At 38.3% G+C, this 18,723-nt stretch overlaps 1 protein-coding gene across 2 annotated transcripts in view; it reads right to left on the bottom strand.

Moving 5' to 3' along the window:
- The window catches only part of mvb12ba (multivesicular body subunit 12Ba), a 61,307-nt gene that overhangs the window by 27,392 nt on the left and 15,192 nt on the right, over window positions 1-18,723 (bottom strand). The window contains exon 2 of one of the 2 annotated variants that reach the window (XM_060862756.1): window positions 15,547-15,666. The exons of the other annotated variant lie outside the window; for it this stretch is intronic. Coding sequence (XP_060718739.1) covers window positions 15,547-15,660 — 114 coding nt within the window. The 5' untranslated portion in view covers window positions 15,661-15,666. The remainder of the gene's footprint in view (window positions 1-15,546; window positions 15,667-18,723) is intronic. 2 annotated transcript variants of the gene reach the window in all.

The following is an 18,723-nucleotide window of genomic DNA, read 5'->3' as shown; positions in this document are numbered from 1 at the left end:
TTCCAAGACACTTTGTATCATTTTTTGACTTAAACCCCACCATGTTGGGATCTCTGTGATAAGCTGACGAGTGGGCTGTCCGAGCTCTGTGCTTTAGCTAAATCTCCTCTTTTTTTCCAACTAAAGGAAAAAGCACAAACAACCATTTTGCAAATCCCAATAACACATTCAACACGATCCTTCACACCACTTTTTGTATGAATAAAGAATAATAAATAAATCAGTGCTTCACATGGACTATATTCACACATTATGTGTGCTATTTTGCTTACATGTGTGGAATTAATGTGAATGTATTTGATTAACAAATTATAGAAGATATATACTATAAAAATATTTGATAAATTATTTTATTATAAAAAAATAATATTTAAATGAATAATGTTGATTATGGCTTCAGTAATCTATAAATAACAAAACAACAACAAAATAAAAGTGCATTGTCATTTAGAAACTCACCGATGGCGTTATGCAGGTTGTGTTCAAAACACTGGAGGTTGGTCCTCTCGTTTAGTTTCAGAGCTTTATTCATGTTGGTGCCACTGTCTGTTGTCATGCAGACATGCCTGTCTTCCCCAAGTTTACATGAAGCTAACGCATCTTTCAGACCTTGAGCGATAACCACAATAAGCTCTCTTGAGGCAGAAACTTTGCAGAATCCAGTCGTCTGTTATGTAATGAAATGTGCCGTCAAACTCAAATAGAGCTGCATGTTCCGACTGGACCAAAGGTCTCAAATGATGGAGTAAAACGACATATTCTCCAGCTGCTTTTCAATCTTTTCATGTGTAGCGTTGTATAACTTAGGGAGTGCAACTTCTGAAAAATACTTTCAGCTTGGAAGCTCATATCGGGGGTCGATTATTTTGAGCATATGAATAAATCCAGGCTTTTCAACTGTGTATATGGGCAGAATGTCTTTAGCGATGTAATGCGCCACAGCATCAGTAATGTCTTTCCATTAATACAGGGGGAAAATGTGTCCGCTATTTTTACCCACTTTTTAGCTGGTGTTTTAGGGCCGATGCTCTCCTTTTTTAGCTCTCATCGCCTCATTCAACAACGTGGTTCTGTTTGAGGTTCTGGAATAAATTAGTCATGCTGCTTCCTTTAGTTGCCACAAACTTCATACAAATTTGACAGCGTGCTTTGGCTTGTTCAACGTCTCAAGTTGTGAACCCGCACCATTTCCATACGATTGAAGAAACAGCGCCTCTTTTGGAAACAAGCTCTTTGGTTTTGTCAGAGCACACTGCCATATTGTATTTCGTATTTCCCTTGTGTTAATCTCGGCGGTGGGGGTGTTTTGTACGGTGGCCGAGAAGTGCAAAACACATTAACAAATCCGAAAACAAATGAACAAATCCCAAAACACATTAACAAATCCGAAAACAAATTAACAAATCCGAAAACACATTAACAAATCCCAAAACACATTAACAAATCCGAAAACAAATTAACAAATCAGAATACACATTAACAAATCTGAAAACACATTAACAAATCCGAAAACACAAGGACAAGTCAGACAACCCAGAAACGGTAGTGTATCGTTTTTGAATGGAAACTTACGGATCATTGGACAAGACACCTGTCACTCAAGATATACAGGTATGGAATCTTATGTGTAAAGTTCTCCGTTTAAATATAAGAAAATAACAGAATTAATCCACAGTAATCCATTCCATCCATCCATTCCAACTTTTCCCTGTGGCAGACTGTTGAACTTCATGTATACCTTGAGTGACAGGTGTCTTGTCCAATCACAAACTATAACAACCGCTTCCGGGTTGTCTGAAATGTCGTTGTGTTTTCTGATTTGTTAATGTGTTTTCTGATTTGTTAATGTGTTTTCTGATTTGTTAATGTGTTTTCTGATTTGTTAATGTGTTGCGTGCACCGATTCAGACAACCCGGAAGCGGTAGGTATAGTTTGTGAATGGAAACTTACCGATCATTGGACAAGACACCTGTCGTTAAAGATATACAGGTGAATGAAAGGTGTCTCGTCTGATGATAGTAAGTTTCCATTCACAAACTATACCAACCGCTTCTGGGTTGTCTGATTAGTTAATGTGTTTTCGGATTTGTTCATTTGTTTTGGGATTTGTTAATTTGTTTTGGGATTTGTTAATGTGTTTTCGGATTTGTTCATGTGTTTTCGGATTTGTTAATTTGTTTTCAGATTTGTTAATTTGTTTTGGGATTTGTTAATTTGTTTTCAGATTTGTTAATTTGTTTTGGGATTTGTTAATGTCTTTTTGGATTTGTTAATTTGTTTTGGGATTTGTTAATTTGTTTTCAGATTTGTTAATGTGTTTTTGGATTTGTTCATTTGTTTTGGGATTTGTTCATTTGTTTTGGGATTTGTTAGTGTTTTGGGATTTGTTAATTTGTTTTCAGATTTGTTAATTTGTTTTTGGATTTGTTAATTTGTTTTTCACTTCCCGGCCACTGTAGTTTTGAGTGAAAATCGATCGTGTTTTTTCAACATCAACATAAACCACAAATTCAAATTAATATTCAGTATCCAGCCAAGTCAGTGCATCACTTCATGAGCAGAGAAACTCACCATTTATGAACAGACACTAATTACAATTACAATGAGTCAGAGGTGTAGAAACTTCCCTTTAATAGCCATTTTAACCTGTGTGTCAACCTTTATGTTTGTAATGGGCCAAACATAAAGGATATGTAAACTTTTGATCAGGGTTGTTTTAGGTGATTTTATTCATCATTAGGTTTTAAAATGGAGTCAAACAGTTATTGTCAGATAATTAATGAATCCATGTGACCACTATCCTTAAATAAATAATAAAAAAAAATCTGTTGCATTATCAGTCATATTTTCCAAAATAAATGTCAATGTTTTACAAATTCATTCAGGGTATGCAAACTTTTGAGTACAACATTATATGTGGCTTCCATTCCTCATTTATTCATGCTAATGCATTTACCCCATGATTCAAGTCATCTGCAAGGGAAAAGTCAGCTTTCACCACAGCAATGGATTGGACACTGAAGCTACTGATTGTCATCAGTATCTGCCAGATGAGCCAGGCATTAATGAGCTGAAATTGAGACTTCTCCCACCCCCCTACAGGAGTGGACAGGCTTTTACTGGGCGTCAAAGAGCCTAGCACATAATTTGTTCTCTCGTACCCTGACAAGGGCCCTGCATTGTATGCAGCCATGTGTGGGTTCAAGGCAGCTTGGAACAGAAACACAAAGGAGGATGCAGGTGTCGGTTACTGTGAAGTTTATTCATAGTACTAATAATAATAATCCAAAATGCAAGGCCTAATATCATCCCAGGCAGTTTGCCTCTATTACGCTCATTAGGGATAAGCTAATTTATTTATATTGTAAAAATGCATTTAAGTTTTAGATTTTCTTTGCTTTGTGACAATGACCATTGTTAAAAGTGCTATAGAAATAAAATTCTATTGAATAACCATGGACATGACAACCCATTCTCTCTGAAAGCTGTTTGCTTATTTCATACACTACACCGCTATCCGCTAATTAAAAAAAAAACCCAGTGAGTTTCAGTTTAGGCAGTGGCACGTGTGGCGTGTATGGTCATGTCGTGACCTTTTCCCGGTTTGCAGCACGGAACGGGTGAAGATGGATGCCGAGCAGACGGACACTGAACTGGTGGCCAGAAAAAATGCTACCTCTGTTATATGCCGATATTTTGGCTATAAGATATCTGACACTGAGCAGAGAGAGGTACTGTGCAGAATTTGTAAAAATAAAGTTGCTACATCATGTGGCAACACAACAAACTTATATCAGCACCTGAAACAGCACAGAGAAAAATATGATGAATGCATGAAGGTAAAAGCCCAGATTATTAAAGAAACAACTGAACAAAAAGAACAATCTGTAAGACAAAAAAAACAAACCACATTTACAGATGTGTTTAAGAGTGTTGCGCCATATGAAAGGTCTTCACAGAGATATAGAGAAATCACCAACTCTATAACGCACTGCTTGGCAGGAGACATGTTGCCCATATACACCGTTAGCAAGGCCGGATTTCAGAAAATGATCCGCACACTGGACAAGAGGTACCAGCTGCCCTCGCGGAACTATTTCTCTCAAGTTGCAACCCCTGAGCTTTACAACAAATGGTTCAACTAGAAATGGCTACGTTGACGTTCTTTTCAACAACTACAGACCTGTGGTCAAGCAGAACAACTGAACCCTATATTAGCCTAACTGTGCACTTTGTTGACGAGGAGTTTGAACTGAAAAGACGCTGCCTGCAAACATCCTATTTCCCCGAGGACCACACGGGAGAGAACATAGCCATGGGCTTGAGAGAGGCATTGGCTGCATGGCATTGGCTGCATTCTGCATGGCTCAGTGAGGAGCGTCAGGTTGCCATAACAACATCACTCACAGGAAATGCCCTGAAAGATAATGCACAATGCATTAACCGGGCTACTGGGATATGCAGGAAGATTGTGGGCCACTTCTCCCATAGCTGGAAGAAGATAGTTGCTTTGAGGGAAGCACAAAGAGAGCTTAAACTCCCAGAGCATGCCATGGTGACAGACTGCTCAACACGATGGGGTTCTACTCAGAAAATGATCGCAAGAGTCCTGGAGCAGCAAAATGCTTTGTCCAAGGTTCTCACTGCAGATCGCAAAGTACGACACCTACTGATCTCATGGCAGGACCTGGAGGTCCTGGAATCTGTCAACAAAGCACTCAGCCCACTCCAGGACTTCACGGATGCCCTGTCAGGTGAATGCTATGTGAGCATATCTTATGTCAAGCCTGCTCTGCATATTTTGAATACCTCAGTGCTGGCTAAAGAGGAAGAGGACACTGGCCTGACTAAATCACTCAAATCAAAAATTTTGAACTACCTCAACGAGAAATATGAAGTCACGCAGGACCTGCTAAACATGCCCACATTCCTAGATCCAAGGTTCCGAACACAATACATCTCTGCAGAAGAGACCCAGACCTTAAAGGACCGAGTCATCTCTGAGTTGATAGTGAGTGAAAACTTATTTACTTAACTGACTACAATTCTATGTAACAGATTTCTAAAACATGTGCACTTTTTATTTGTTTCAGGAAATTCATCAGCAGCAGCCTGTAGCCCAAACAAGCAATGCAGCGATGGACAAGGATAGCCTGGATGTGGAAAATCCACCTGCTGCTAAAGCCAAGAAGAAACCTCTGGCCTGTTTCTTCAAGGAAAACACACGCACAACACCACCAACAGCATCAACCACATTTGATACCATGGTACAATTTAGAGAAGCAGTGGCTACTGAACTCAACGCTTACATTTACATGCCAAGTGTAAACCATGGAGAAGATCCACTGAAATGGTGGAAGTTACACAAAATAAACTTCCCTAGGCTATGCAAACTAGCAGAGAAATATCTGTGCATACAAGCAACAAGCTCTGCATCAGAGAGAGCTTTTAGCACTAGTGGTAATGTATCGAATCATCGCTCCTGTCTGAAACCAGACAAGGTGGATATGCTTGTTTTTTTGGCAAAGAACCTCTCAAGTGACAAGTACAGCTTTTTAGAAAGAGGATTTGGAAGTACCAGTTTGTTGCTTTGTTTTTGTTTTTTTAAATGACCAACAACAGTTTTAGTGGTTTGAACCACACATTTATATCCAAATTCCTTTTTGAAAGTTTATACAAAAATGTTACGTCCAGGTAAAATATCCCTCTTTGTACAGAATGTTCAAAAGATCTTATTTTTATGAACATAGAATTTACTTTGTTCTATTTATTATATTTAGCTATACTACTGAGACAATAACAAGTTTGTTTGCAGTAATGCAAAGATGTTATTTTGTAAAAATATTTTAATTTGAAAACGTTTTGCATTTGTTTGTTGTTGCTAGTTTGAGTTGAGAAATACAAATTTCAGCATCATCAGTAATCTGTGTGTGCATTTTCCTTGAGAACCAAGCAAGTTGACTCATGATACCATTTGTTTATTATATCGCAATCACAATATTGACCTCAATAATCGCAATATGACATTGTCCCTAAATCGTGCAGCCCTAACTACCATAAAAGATTCATGGCTAGGGGAAGCTAGGAACACAGGTGCAGATGTGAATAATTACACCCATAACCATTAACAATTTAGTTTTGCCCCTCACTGAACATACCTCTAAGATCAGCAGTACATTTCAGTTGAAGTCAAAAACTCTAGGGCAATCAATGAAGGTTTAATCCCACATTTCTAATACACACATGGACAAAATTGTTGGTACCCTTCCCTTAAAGAAATAAAAACCCATAATGGTCACTGACAAAAGAAATAAATAAGAATGTACTCAAAATTTACAAATGAAAATCAGACATTGATTTAGAATTGTGGATCAGTCAAAAAAAAAAAACTAATAAAACTGGCATAGACAAAAATGACAGTAGCCTGAAATTAATGTTTTGTTGCACAACCTTTTGAAGCAATCACTGCAATCAAGCGATGTCTCTGTCATTGAAACATGTATTTTCAGAATCAGAATGGTCTTTATTGCCAAGTATGTTTTCACATACGAGGATTTTTTTCTAGTACAGGAGCTCCACAGTGTAAACATATAGGCAATGATAAGAAATGAACACACAAATAATAGACAGTTGTATGTACAGTGGAAAAATAAATTAATAAATTTGTGCAAATTGAAATATAAATGTGCAAATTAAAATATAAATGAGTACTTGTAAACGATGTAAGAATAGGGTTTGTTCTGTGTGTATTTTGGCCCACTCCTTGTGAGGAAACTGCTCCTGCTTTCTCAGGTTTGAAGGGTGCCTTCTCCAGACTGCATCTTTCAGCTCTTTACACAGATGTTCAATAGGATTTAGATCAGGGTTCATAGAAGGCTTCTTCAGAATAGTCCAATATTTTATTCTTAGCCATTGTTGGGTGTTTTGGGTCATTTGGGTCATTATCCTGTTGGAGGACCCAGGACCTGTGACTTAGACCAAGCTTTCTTACACTCAAACTAAATTTAAGCATCTGACACTGATGTACCTTGTCATCAATTTTCTTTGTGTGGCCAAGGAGGTTGGCTACAGTCCCATGGACATCAAACTTCTGAATAATATGTGCAACTGCTAGGAAATGGTCTTATAGCCTTTACCTTTAACATGCCTTTTAACATTTTTCTCCAGGCCAGCTTCATTAGTTTGTTTTTAAAATGCTGCTGTTGAACAATTCAAAAACAATATCTGATTTTCATAATAAGTACATTTTTATTTGTTATTATTGTTGTGGGTTTTTGCTTTCTTTAATGGAAGGGTACCAAAATTTTTTGTCAATGTGTAGATTTCTTGCAACCCCACATAGCTATGAATTATACCAGCATTATTTTGAATAGGCACATTCAGGATAAAGGTTTCATTAGGGTTCAAGCGTGAAGCGCTGGAAACCTATTGTATTCGTTAGGATTTTATTATTATCATTAGGGTTCAAGCGCGAAGCGCTGGAAACCTATTGTATTCGTTAGGATTTTTAGGGTTCAAGCGCGAAGCGCTGGAAACCTATTGTATTCGTTCTGATTTTTATTATTAGGGTTCAAGCGCAAAGCGCTGGAAACCTATTGATTTTGTTAGGATATTTATTATTAGAGTTCAAGCGCGGAGCGCTGGAAACCTATTGTTTTTGTTAGGATTTTTATTATTAGGGGTCAAGGCCCAAAGGGGCGTAGACACCTATTGTTATCGTTAGTTTTCTTCTACTTATTAGGGGTCAAGCCCCGAAGGGGCGTAGACACCTATTGTTATCGTTAGTTTTCTTATTATTATATTATTATTAGGGGTCAAGCCCCGAAGGGGCGTAGACACCTATTGTTATCGTTAGTTTTCTTCTTCTTATTATTATTATTAGGAGTCAAGCCCCGAAGGGGCGTAGACACCTATTGTTATCGTTAGTTTTCTTCTTATTATTATTATTATTAGGAGTCAAGCCCCGAAGGGGCGTAGACACCTATTGTTATCGTTAGTTTTCTTATTAGGGGTCAAGCCCCGAAGGGGCGTAGACACCTATTGTTATCGTTAGTTTTCTTCTTATTATTATTATTCTTCCTCTTCCGCCATTGAAGTCAATGGCAGCCCATAGAACCATACGTAGGAAAGTTATGAAATTTGGCACACATGTAGAGGCCAGTCTTCGAAGTAAGGCCTAGAGGCAAAATTCTTGCAAAATCAGAATGGTCTTTATTGCCAAGTATGTTTTCACATACGAGGAACACACACACTTAAACACACATTTACACACACATTTACACACACACTCACAGTCACATACTCACTCGCACACTCACATACACACACATTTACACACACACACACACTTTATTGCCAAGTATGTTTTCACATACGAGGAACACACACACACTTACACACACATTTACACATACACACACACAGACACCCACACACACTCTCACACATACAATCACGTTGTATATTTATATAGGTACAATGGGCATCTGTCTGTCTGTCTCTCTCTCTCTGTCTGTCTCTCTCTCTCGCTCAGTCTGTCTGTCTGTTCATGGTAAACATTTGAACACACAGCGCCTGAGCTGTCACTTTATTTTCTCCTTGTGGTGAGCGCTCTTCAGTGTGTCCTCTACTCTCATCAGTCTTCCTGTAAATCCACAGCATCACAGAGCTCTGTTTCTGCTTTCAGGGGAACTTGTGAGGCTTGGTGCAAATGACCAGCACCACAGTGACACACACACACACAGACGCATACAGACACACACACTCACACACAGACTCACACACACAGACTCACACACACAGACTCACACACACAGACTCACACACACAGACTCACACACACAGACTCACACACAGACACAAACACAGACACAAACACAGACACAAACACAGACACAGACACACAAACTTCTTGTTGTGGCTCAGGCCGATCCCAAAAATATCACTTCCTGTCCGCCACTTTGATTGTAAAAACAGCTATTTTCGCTTATAACTTCTGCAAACTTGAGTCTAAAATCATGAAGGGGAGGTGTTGTTAGACTCCTTGAGGCATGCTGAGTCAAACGATACCAAACGGTTTTCGGACGGCCATTTTGAATTTTCAAGTTAAGTTCAGTATTTTACTAATGCAATGCCATATCACTACGAAACTTGGTATGGTTCATCAGCGACATGTTCTGATATGATCGGCTTGACCCTGGTATCGCTGCTTGCAGCTATATTTAGGGTTCATGCGCGAAGCACTGGAAACCTATTGTTTCTGTTAGGATTTTTATTATTAGGGTTCAAGCGCGAAGCGCTGGAACACTATTGTATTTGCTCTGATTTTTATTATTATTATTATTATTCCGCCCTAGAAATGATCGTGCAGCCCAAACCGTAAGGCCTAGAGAGCTCAAACTTGGTCAGATGGTAGTACTGGTCACAGTTACTCAGGGCCAAGGACTCAGCGAAATCGGCCAATCTGGGGCGCTTCAGCGCCCCAAAACGCGTTTGTGCCCATAGGTCCAAAAACCCAATTTTGTGCTGACTCGTAAGGCAAAGTCTCAGAATCAGAATGGTCTTTATTGCCAAGTATGTTTTCATACTTCGTTTTGCTTCGCACGAGGATTGTAGACTCACCGATATGACTTTGTTTATTTGTCACTTTGTGTATGTGAAAATCCTTTAAGGCCTTAAACTCCCTAAAGGCCTTAAACGCTTGAACCCGAGAAATGCTGCTTGCAGCTTTAATTATTATTATTATTATTATTCCGCCCTAGAAACGGTCGTGCAGCCCAAACCATAAGGCCTAGAGAGCTCAAACTTGGTCAGATGGTAGTACTGGTCACAGTTACCCAAAATCTCAGCGGAATCGGACAATTTGGGGCGCTCTGGAGTCTCAATGTCAATGATTATCGAAAAAAAGTCGAAATTTTGATTCAGGGTCCTTAAGGGGCCCCAAAACGTTCGGACTGTGAGGAGCCAGTTTTACTAAAACGTCAATAACTCAATAACTAAACGAGCTATCAACACCAAACCTGGGACACATGTGAAAGAGGTCAAACTGAGGTCACAGTTCAAAAGCCGTGGCGATTGGCCACTTGGTGGCGCTATAACGGAAAAATCACTAAAAACAGCCCTTTTTAAAAAAAGCCCTCTAGCGCCACCAACAGTCCAAAAACCCAATTTTGTGCTGACTCGTAAGGCAAAGTCTCAGAATCAGAATGGTCTTTATTGCCAAGTATGTTTTCACATACGAGGAACACACACTTACACACACATTTACACACACACTCACACTCGAACACTCACATACTCACTCGCACACTCAGTGAACGTGATAACTGAATAAAAGACAAAACAGAGACGTTTTGCTTTGCACGAGGATTGTAGACTCACCGATATGACTTTGTTTATTTTGGGGAAAACTGGACAGGTGAGTACTTCACATGACACATATTGTGCAACACGTTGGTAAGCTTTTCTGTATTAGAGACACTAGGTTAGGAGTGGGTGCCACCCTCTGTAACTTGCGGGTCACTTTGTGTATGTGAAAATCCTTTAAGGCCTTAAACTCCCTAAAGGCCTTAAACGCTTGAACCCGGGAAATGCTGCTTGCAGCTTTAATTTTCTTTGTTATTACTTTGGTACACCACTCATTGCATTTCTCCATACAGAAGAATTTATATCTCAGTAATCCATAAATGCAGATTTCAGACATGCATCCTTAGACCTCAGCATTCTATGTCAAAAAGACACACTGCTGGCTTTCAAAAAAGTGCAATATATTTATGAACAGCAATGTGATGTCTTAATGATACCCAAGGTATAAATTGCATAAGTAAGCATAAGTATTAAAAGAGTAGAAGTTGACGGACTATTGTCACACCAATGGCACACATGACATCTCCAAGCCTGCAAAGGGCTCCTCCACGGTTTTCTAAACTCCTCACTTCCTGTTCTGATAAGAGTTACTTTCAATTAACATGAAAACTATTAACAAAAAAAAAAAAAACAACAACATCGAAGTGCTCCAAAAGCTGTTAAGTTGAAGCTTACAGTGATCCATTTCTTCTTTCTTTTTTGATTGGGTTTTGAGTCCTCAGAACTCCTCCTTTTCAACAATTTTTCTGAGCTATTTGATGAGGCTGGTGCAGTGGAAACTATGAAAAAATCTCCTTCTGTTTTGTTCATGTCTCAATATCATAACATACATCAGAGCAGAAATCTTCAACTTCTGACCTGAACAGGCTCACAAGTTCCTCGGCAGCAACTTTATGGACAGTGTCTCCTTCTTAGCTTGGGTCTCAAATCCAGCCTTCTTTCCCCTCATGATTGCACAATTGCCCAGTAGAATACCGGTGACTTGTTTACAGTCAAGAAACTTTCAGTTCTTGAATAAGTGCTGTAAATGTCTGTGCTGTGTGTTGGAGATTGTGGACATCTTCTCTATGCCCGTGGTCTAATTGTGACATGGTAGCACTTTTTATCTTACACCAGCTACCAAAAGGCTTATTGTCTCTGCCTATTTCTTCTATCCATGCCTAGCACCATTTATTTTTTGTGTCTTCCCCAGCCAACTCCCTATCCTGCTAACGATGTTTGCTTTGCTACTTTGCTGGACATCTCCGCCCCAGCATCTATATTTAGAAGGACTCGGTTGCAGCTGGATCTCAACCATGCCTTTTCCAAGACCTGCACCATTCTTGAGCACTTGCATGCTTATGAAGTGTGCAGTTTGCCTTCACTGCAAGTTGTTCTGCCTTCTGAATTAAATGACCTTAATACATTTGCCTTGAGACGGAAGGAAATTATCCACTCTGAACCTCCAGTCTGTTATATCTAGAGGTAGTGGCAAGTACTTATCACAGAAAGCCAGGTTTTTGTTTTCTTTTTACATTTTCACGAGTGTTTTTTTATGAATTGTTTATTTGAAAGTTGTTAACCACTCTATGTTCGTGGTTAGATCTTCGCAAAATTCAATCGCATATCTGGCGGGATCTGAGTTCTACACAGCGTTGGGGACACACTGCATGTTTCTTTGAAATTTTTCAGAAATATGGAGGAAGTCAGGGAAGAATACTAGATGAAATATTGCATCAGGTTTATTCTGATGTACTCTTTTATGATGTTGAATGTCATCTTTGAGTCATAATTTGAATGATTGTTTACCTTGTCCCATAACATGCCTCCCTGTCTCACTTTTTTCATGGTAATCTGATATAACTTCTATGCATACTGCAGTACTGAGGGTCCTTCCAGTCCTTCTGAGGGATGACCCAGAGGAGTTTTATAGGATGTGCTTTGTAAGTAATGTCGATGTTTCTGCTTTCTTTAATTGTTTTTTCAAGTCTATGAGGGTATACACATCAGGGTATTAAGAGTTAGGACCTGTTAGAATAGTTTTTATTCTGAATATTTTCTAAAACATACTTCAGATGTATGATGAAAACTCAGAAGAATGCAAAAGTACAATAAATTGATCTTTGGAACTTGTATATAATATTCCAAGTCTGCTAAAGTCATGCAGTAAAAAAATATTTACCACCAAATAATTCAAACTTATGCTGTGTTTTAATCATTGTTTTCTGAAATTAACATTCTCTTTAATTCTTGAAATCACTCTCTGGTGATAATGATTTGAAGCTTGGTGATCAACAATAATCAGGCACAAGGACGTATCTGTGACCATTATTTTATTTAGCTCAAGAGTTTCTGTTCACTGTATATTTTTATAGCTAGGATTCTTTAGAGCATTGTACTGTTTGAATGATGAAAAAACTCTTTCCTTATTTTTTCTTCTTCTTACAATACAGACATAAATGCAGACTTCAGTCAGATTGATGTTGGCCTTCTTACAGTTTTTTAACTGTAGAAATGTCTGCCAAAAATCCACATGCCCTCAGTGATAACTCCTCAAGGGTAATCTTCTTTGGGTTGTTTGTCTTCTTTTTGCTTTAATCGATGATCTAAATTTGAATTCCCTAAAGACAATAATGAATGTGCTTGATTTTATTCAGAGGGTATTTGTCTCTGGGAGGGAAGAACCTTAAACCCAAAATTCAAACCCTTAAAAATCAGCTTTTAAAGAGATCATTGATCTCTTATTTCTGCCTGGGATGCTAATTTGTTAAATGTGGAGCTGGCATATTTTGTTTTAGTGGCCAGTGGTTTTATATGTTCAACGGTGTACAGTGATGGGCTCAGTTATTGATTACTGCTGACAGCAGCAATCAGTCATTAATCAGTCATTAGTCAGAAAATGTAAATTTAATTCAGATTTGTACTGTTTAATTACCTGGACATGTGTAGGTGCATCATGTTATTACTGTGATGTTCTTTATGCATATTTCTAATGTTTGTTACATAAAAGATTGCACTTTGTATTACTACTAAAAACATGATCAGTTTACATTTGCACATATTTCTTTAAATCTCAATAGCTTAAAATGAAGATTAAACCCATGTTGAGAACAACAGTTTTCAGAAACTTCATGGAATTAGTACAGTAAACTTACTATAAAATCTTAAGTAACAATACTAAACTTTCATTAGCATGTTAACAGAAATTGACAAATTAAACTAACGATATTTTTAGTTAAGTTACTCAAAGTATTAGCTTTTACTTTGCAAAAATGAGGCAATCGGTTTTCAAATTTTTTTTTAGGTAAACTGAACTGGTTAGAATTTACAGTGTAAATTCACATTGTTACCACTTATTCGTCTGCTACCTCCTCCTTAAATATGTCTGCATTTTCTGGTATCTCTCTTTCTAACTTTACTGTTCATGACTCTCAGTCACTATGTAATATGGTTTCAAAACCGAAAGCTTCAACTTCCAGAGTTGATCCAATACCATCTTTTCTTTTTAAAACTTGTTTTGATTCCCTCTCTCCTGTTGTTTTGAGAATTATCAATAACTCACTGTGCACCAGTGCACTGTGCAAACTAACAACATGAATTTTGATAATCCAAATAATTTTCGTCCCACCTCTAATCTTCCATTCCTCGCCAAAATTTTAGAACAAACAGTTCTAAACAGTTCATCTTTCCACTAATGATCTTTTTGAGCCACTTCAGTCTGGATTCCGTAAACTCCACAGCACTGAAACAGCGTTAGTTAAGGTCACTAATGACTTGTTAATGGCTTCTTATTCTGGCCGTCTATCTATTCTGATTCATCTTCATCTTAGTGCCGCTTTTGATACTATAGATCACTCCATTTTAATCACCTGCTTAGAGACTATCTTTAGAGTTTCTGATTCTGCATTAAAGTGGTTTAAGTCCTACCTCTCAGATCGTAAGCAGTTAGTTGTGATGGATGACTGCAAGTCTGTCGGTGTGGTGCAATCTGGTGTTCCTCAGGGATTAGTTTTGGGCCCATTACTTTTTAGTATTTACATTTTTCCATTTGGCCAGCTTTTAAGATCACTTGGTCTTAACTATCACTTTTCTGCCGATGACACTCAGATCTATATACATTCAAAACCAGATATCAATTTCTTAATCTCAGTAAAACATTGAGAAAGAAAAGACACAGGCATATTGACGTCTGAAAATTTTCTTTGTCTGAACAGTGACAAGACTGAAGTGATGCTTATTGGTTCGCCTCATCAGTTGCGTAAAGCAGAGTCCATAACATTAAGTGTGGATGGCTCTGCTTTACAATTCCAAACTAAACAAAAAAATTAGGGGGTGATATTTGACGCCAATTTAACATTTGACCATCATGTTCGTAACACTGTCAAAGCATAATTTTTTCACCTCAGAAACATTGCCAAATTACGACCCATGTTGACTTTCTCTGTGGCTGAAAAGTTAATCAACACTTTTGTTTTTTTACATATTGATTACTGTAATGCTTTGCTGGCAAGAGTTCCTTAAGCTACCCTAAGTAAGTTACAGTTGGTACAAAATTCTGCTAGAATTCTGACTAGGACCAATGCAAGGGAGCACATCACACCTATCCTGGAAAAATTGCACTGGCTTCCTGTTAGTTTTCGTATTGATTTTAAAATGATCCTTTTTAAAAAAAAAAAAAATTACTGTCATTTATTGCCTTTTTATTTTTTGTAAGGTTAGTTTTAGTGCCTGTAGTTTTTAGTGTAGCCTGTGTAGTGTATCTTTTAATTTCATCTTTTTATGTCAAGCGCTTTGAGATGCTACTTTTAAAGGCACTATACAAATAAAATTTTATTATTATTATTATTATTATTATTATTATTATTATTATTATTATTATTATTATTATCATCATCATCATGATTATTATTATTATCATTATTATTATATCTTTCCCTATGCTGATATTAGATGAACGTAATCTGAAGCACATGAGTAGATAATTAGATAGTAGCTGGACAGGATTAGATAACTAATGGATAGAAGGTTTAAAGTGGATGGTGAGTATATGTAAATTTTTAATGTGTAATGGCTCATCAGGAACCACTACTAATTAGCAATAAAATCTATTACAATTACTTTTTTCCCCCTAAGAAATCAATATTGCTGGATTATTAGCAAAGCGTCGCTTTCTGGAAATCAATGTATACAGGGACACTTACCACATCATAGCCAGTGGGTGCTCGATTTCTTGAGGCAACAACACCTACACCAGTAATGGGATCCATAAGCATTTCTGGCAGGGCATCTGACAAATCCCGTACCTCGGGCATCATGAGGCTCTAAGCACATAAAAAGGCAAAATTAATCATTAAATGTATGACCCCACCCTCAAAAAAGTTTTTTAGTTTCTGTTTTAACAGTTGTTTTGCAACAGGTAAGTTTGTCTGTGAACTTAAAAGACTAATATAAAATGAACTTTTCATTTTGCCTACCCACATGCTCAATTTGCACTGAACAATGTAGTATAGAAAGATACAGTTACTACTCTACACATAGAACTGTCTGTTCCCTGAGGACCTGTGTGCAAACAATGGAGATACATTTTTCTGTTCTACAAACAACCAGAATTTGATGCAAACAGTATCGACAGAGATGCATCTGCTGAAAACATGGTCTTTATCATTATTAGCTTGTATGCCTCAAAAAATCATAAAATAGAAGGGGAAAAAAGTCACCAACTAAATTTAAGTACCGTAATTTCCGGACTTTGCGAGACAAAAGACTACGCAAACAGACAATACAACACACTACAGGACAAATACACAAAAGAGCACCGACTTGTGTGCATACTGTATCATAAAGTACATTGTGTAAAACTAGAGAAATTGTAAACAAAGGTAAAAAGTGTGTGAGGGGTGTCTGGGGTCAATCACAAATGCAGTGTGTGGTGTGAATGTCCTTCATGGAGGGAAGATAGATTCTGTGATCTTCCCAGCTGTCCTCACTATCTGCTGCAGGGTCTTGCGATCTGTGCAGTTCCCAAATGTATATAGTCCCTCTATAAAAGGAGGTGAGGATGGGTGGAGGGAGATGAACTTTCCACAGACTTCATAAGAAGTAGAGGTGCTGCTGGGCTTCAAGCTGGTGTTAAGCTGGCCAGCACAAGTTCTCTTCCAGGTGAACACCATAGAATTTGGTGCTCCTGATGATCTAGATGGAAGATCAATCAATGTTCCTTCAGTTACCTGCTTCACCTCCTCTCTGTTTGCTGACTCATCTTTCTTGCTGATGAGGCTCACCATGGTCATGCTATCGGTGAACTTGATGATGTGGTTCGATCTGTGCATTGCTACACAGTCGTGAGTCAGCAGAGTGAACAGCAGTGGACTGGGCATAGATTGAATAGCATTAGCATAATTTTTTAGCATTAGTGCTAGGGGAGAATATACACTCCGACAATGAAAACAGTGGTGAATTCCCTTGGTAGATAAAATGGTCTTCAGTAACAAATTCCACCAGCGATAAGCAATAATTCGATACAAGCACTGAGTTTCGGTAGGTAGGTCTATTTTTTTTTTTCAAGTTTCAATGTAAAAAAAAAAAAAGCACAATTTTGGTGATGGTGATTACGTAGGTATGAATTTAAACAAATTAGCATATCGTGACGTCACTGACTGGGTCTTCAACCCATGCCTTCGGTCGAACACACTATTCACATTTCTGTTGTAAAAAGAGAAACCGATTGGGGCCGATCACCGATTACCGATCACCAAGATCATGATCTGCCGATTGCCGATCACTGCCGATCACAGAATGGCAGGGGAATGGGAATCTTTTATCTATAATCTAGCAGAGTTTGCACCATTTTTAGAAATGAAATTAATTCTAAATGAACTGTATTGAGAAAAAAACTGTAGAAATAGGCTACAGTCAAGATCTTGAAGAACCACCAAGTGTTTATTTTAGAAAATGAGAACTTAAGGCTACTGTAGGCCATCTTTCCCAAATAAGGCAGAGTAACTTAAAATTATTCCAAACAAAGAGGGGTCAGGCAGACCAACACACATCAGATCAGCTTAATGGGATGTAGCCTCTTAATACACTGATTACATTTTATAATTGGCAGCAAAATGTAAAACTTGTTACACCAAAACTGGCTACTGCCACAAAGGACAAAACTATGGCAAGTGTTTTTTTTCTGTTATTATTATGAACGTCTGAATCCAAAAAATAAAATAATGAAAGCTACTGTAAGCCAATGCCATCCTTTCTAAATAACAAGCAGAGAAACAAGGAGGCCAAGCAGTTACCAACCAGATGAACTAGGGATGGTATGAGGTTACATAGGCCCAGGCTACTTGTAAAATGTAAATAAAATGTAAATAAAATTTTTAATATATTAAAATTAAACAATTGGCCACAAAATGTTTCCAACCAAAACATGCTGGGCCTTGGCCTACTAACACAGAGTACAAAATCCTTCAGGTCTCAATCATAAAAGGCATCACTCACACTCACATCACTACTAGTTTAAATGCATCACTCACAGTCGGCTGGTTGAGGGATGGGGATGTTGTTGCCTTCGGCTGGTTTAGTTTCTCATACTCGGCATATTCAGTTGTATGGCGTGTTCTATGATGCCTAATCATGTTAGTGGTATTAAAAGGTGCTTGCTTCCACCTCACGATTTCATCACGACATACATTGCAAACGGCTAACTTTACGTCTGTATCGGACACTCTGAAAAACTTCCAGACGGGAGAACTCATGTTGCCACTGGTAAGCTCCGCTCTGCTGTTGTTTACCTGTGCACCGTGCATGCACGTTTGAAAAAGTCGCGCGAGTAATTTACGTCACGTGATCGGCTTTTTTGAACGGCGCTTTTGGGGTTCGCCGATCAAGCTATTTTTAGCCAATATCGGCCGATCATGATCGGTGGCCGATCAAGATCAATCGGAGCATGTGTTCCCCAGGTGAGAAATGCGTACACACCTAACCATTGTCTTGATCTAAAAAAAGATGTGATTCATCATACCAGGCCATCTTCTTACACTGTTCCATGGTCCAGTTATGATGCCCACTTGACCATTGTTGGAGCTTTCGGTGATGGACAGGGGATAGTATGGGCTCCCTAACAGGTCTGCAGCTATGCAGCCTTATACAACACTACAGCATACAAACAAACTGCAATGCAGTGTATATTGTAACACCGTTCCTAATATCAGCATTACTGTCTTCAGCAATTTGAGTTACAGTAGCTTGTGTGTTGGATCGGACCACTTGGGCCAGTCTTAGCACCCCATGTGGATCCATGAGCCTTGGCTGCTGAAGACTGTTCCTTACTTGGACTACTTTTGATAGATGCGAACCACAACTGCACCAACCGTCGTCTAGCC

Source organism: Tachysurus vachellii, chromosome 26 (genome assembly GCF_030014155.1).
Source record: "Tachysurus vachellii isolate PV-2020 chromosome 26, HZAU_Pvac_v1, whole genome shotgun sequence".
NCBI classification, from domain to species: domain Eukaryota; kingdom Metazoa; phylum Chordata; class Actinopteri; order Siluriformes; family Bagridae; genus Tachysurus; species Tachysurus vachellii.
The sequence above is the reverse complement of the archived record's forward strand: the minus strand, read 5'-3'. Positions and strand labels throughout refer to the sequence as shown.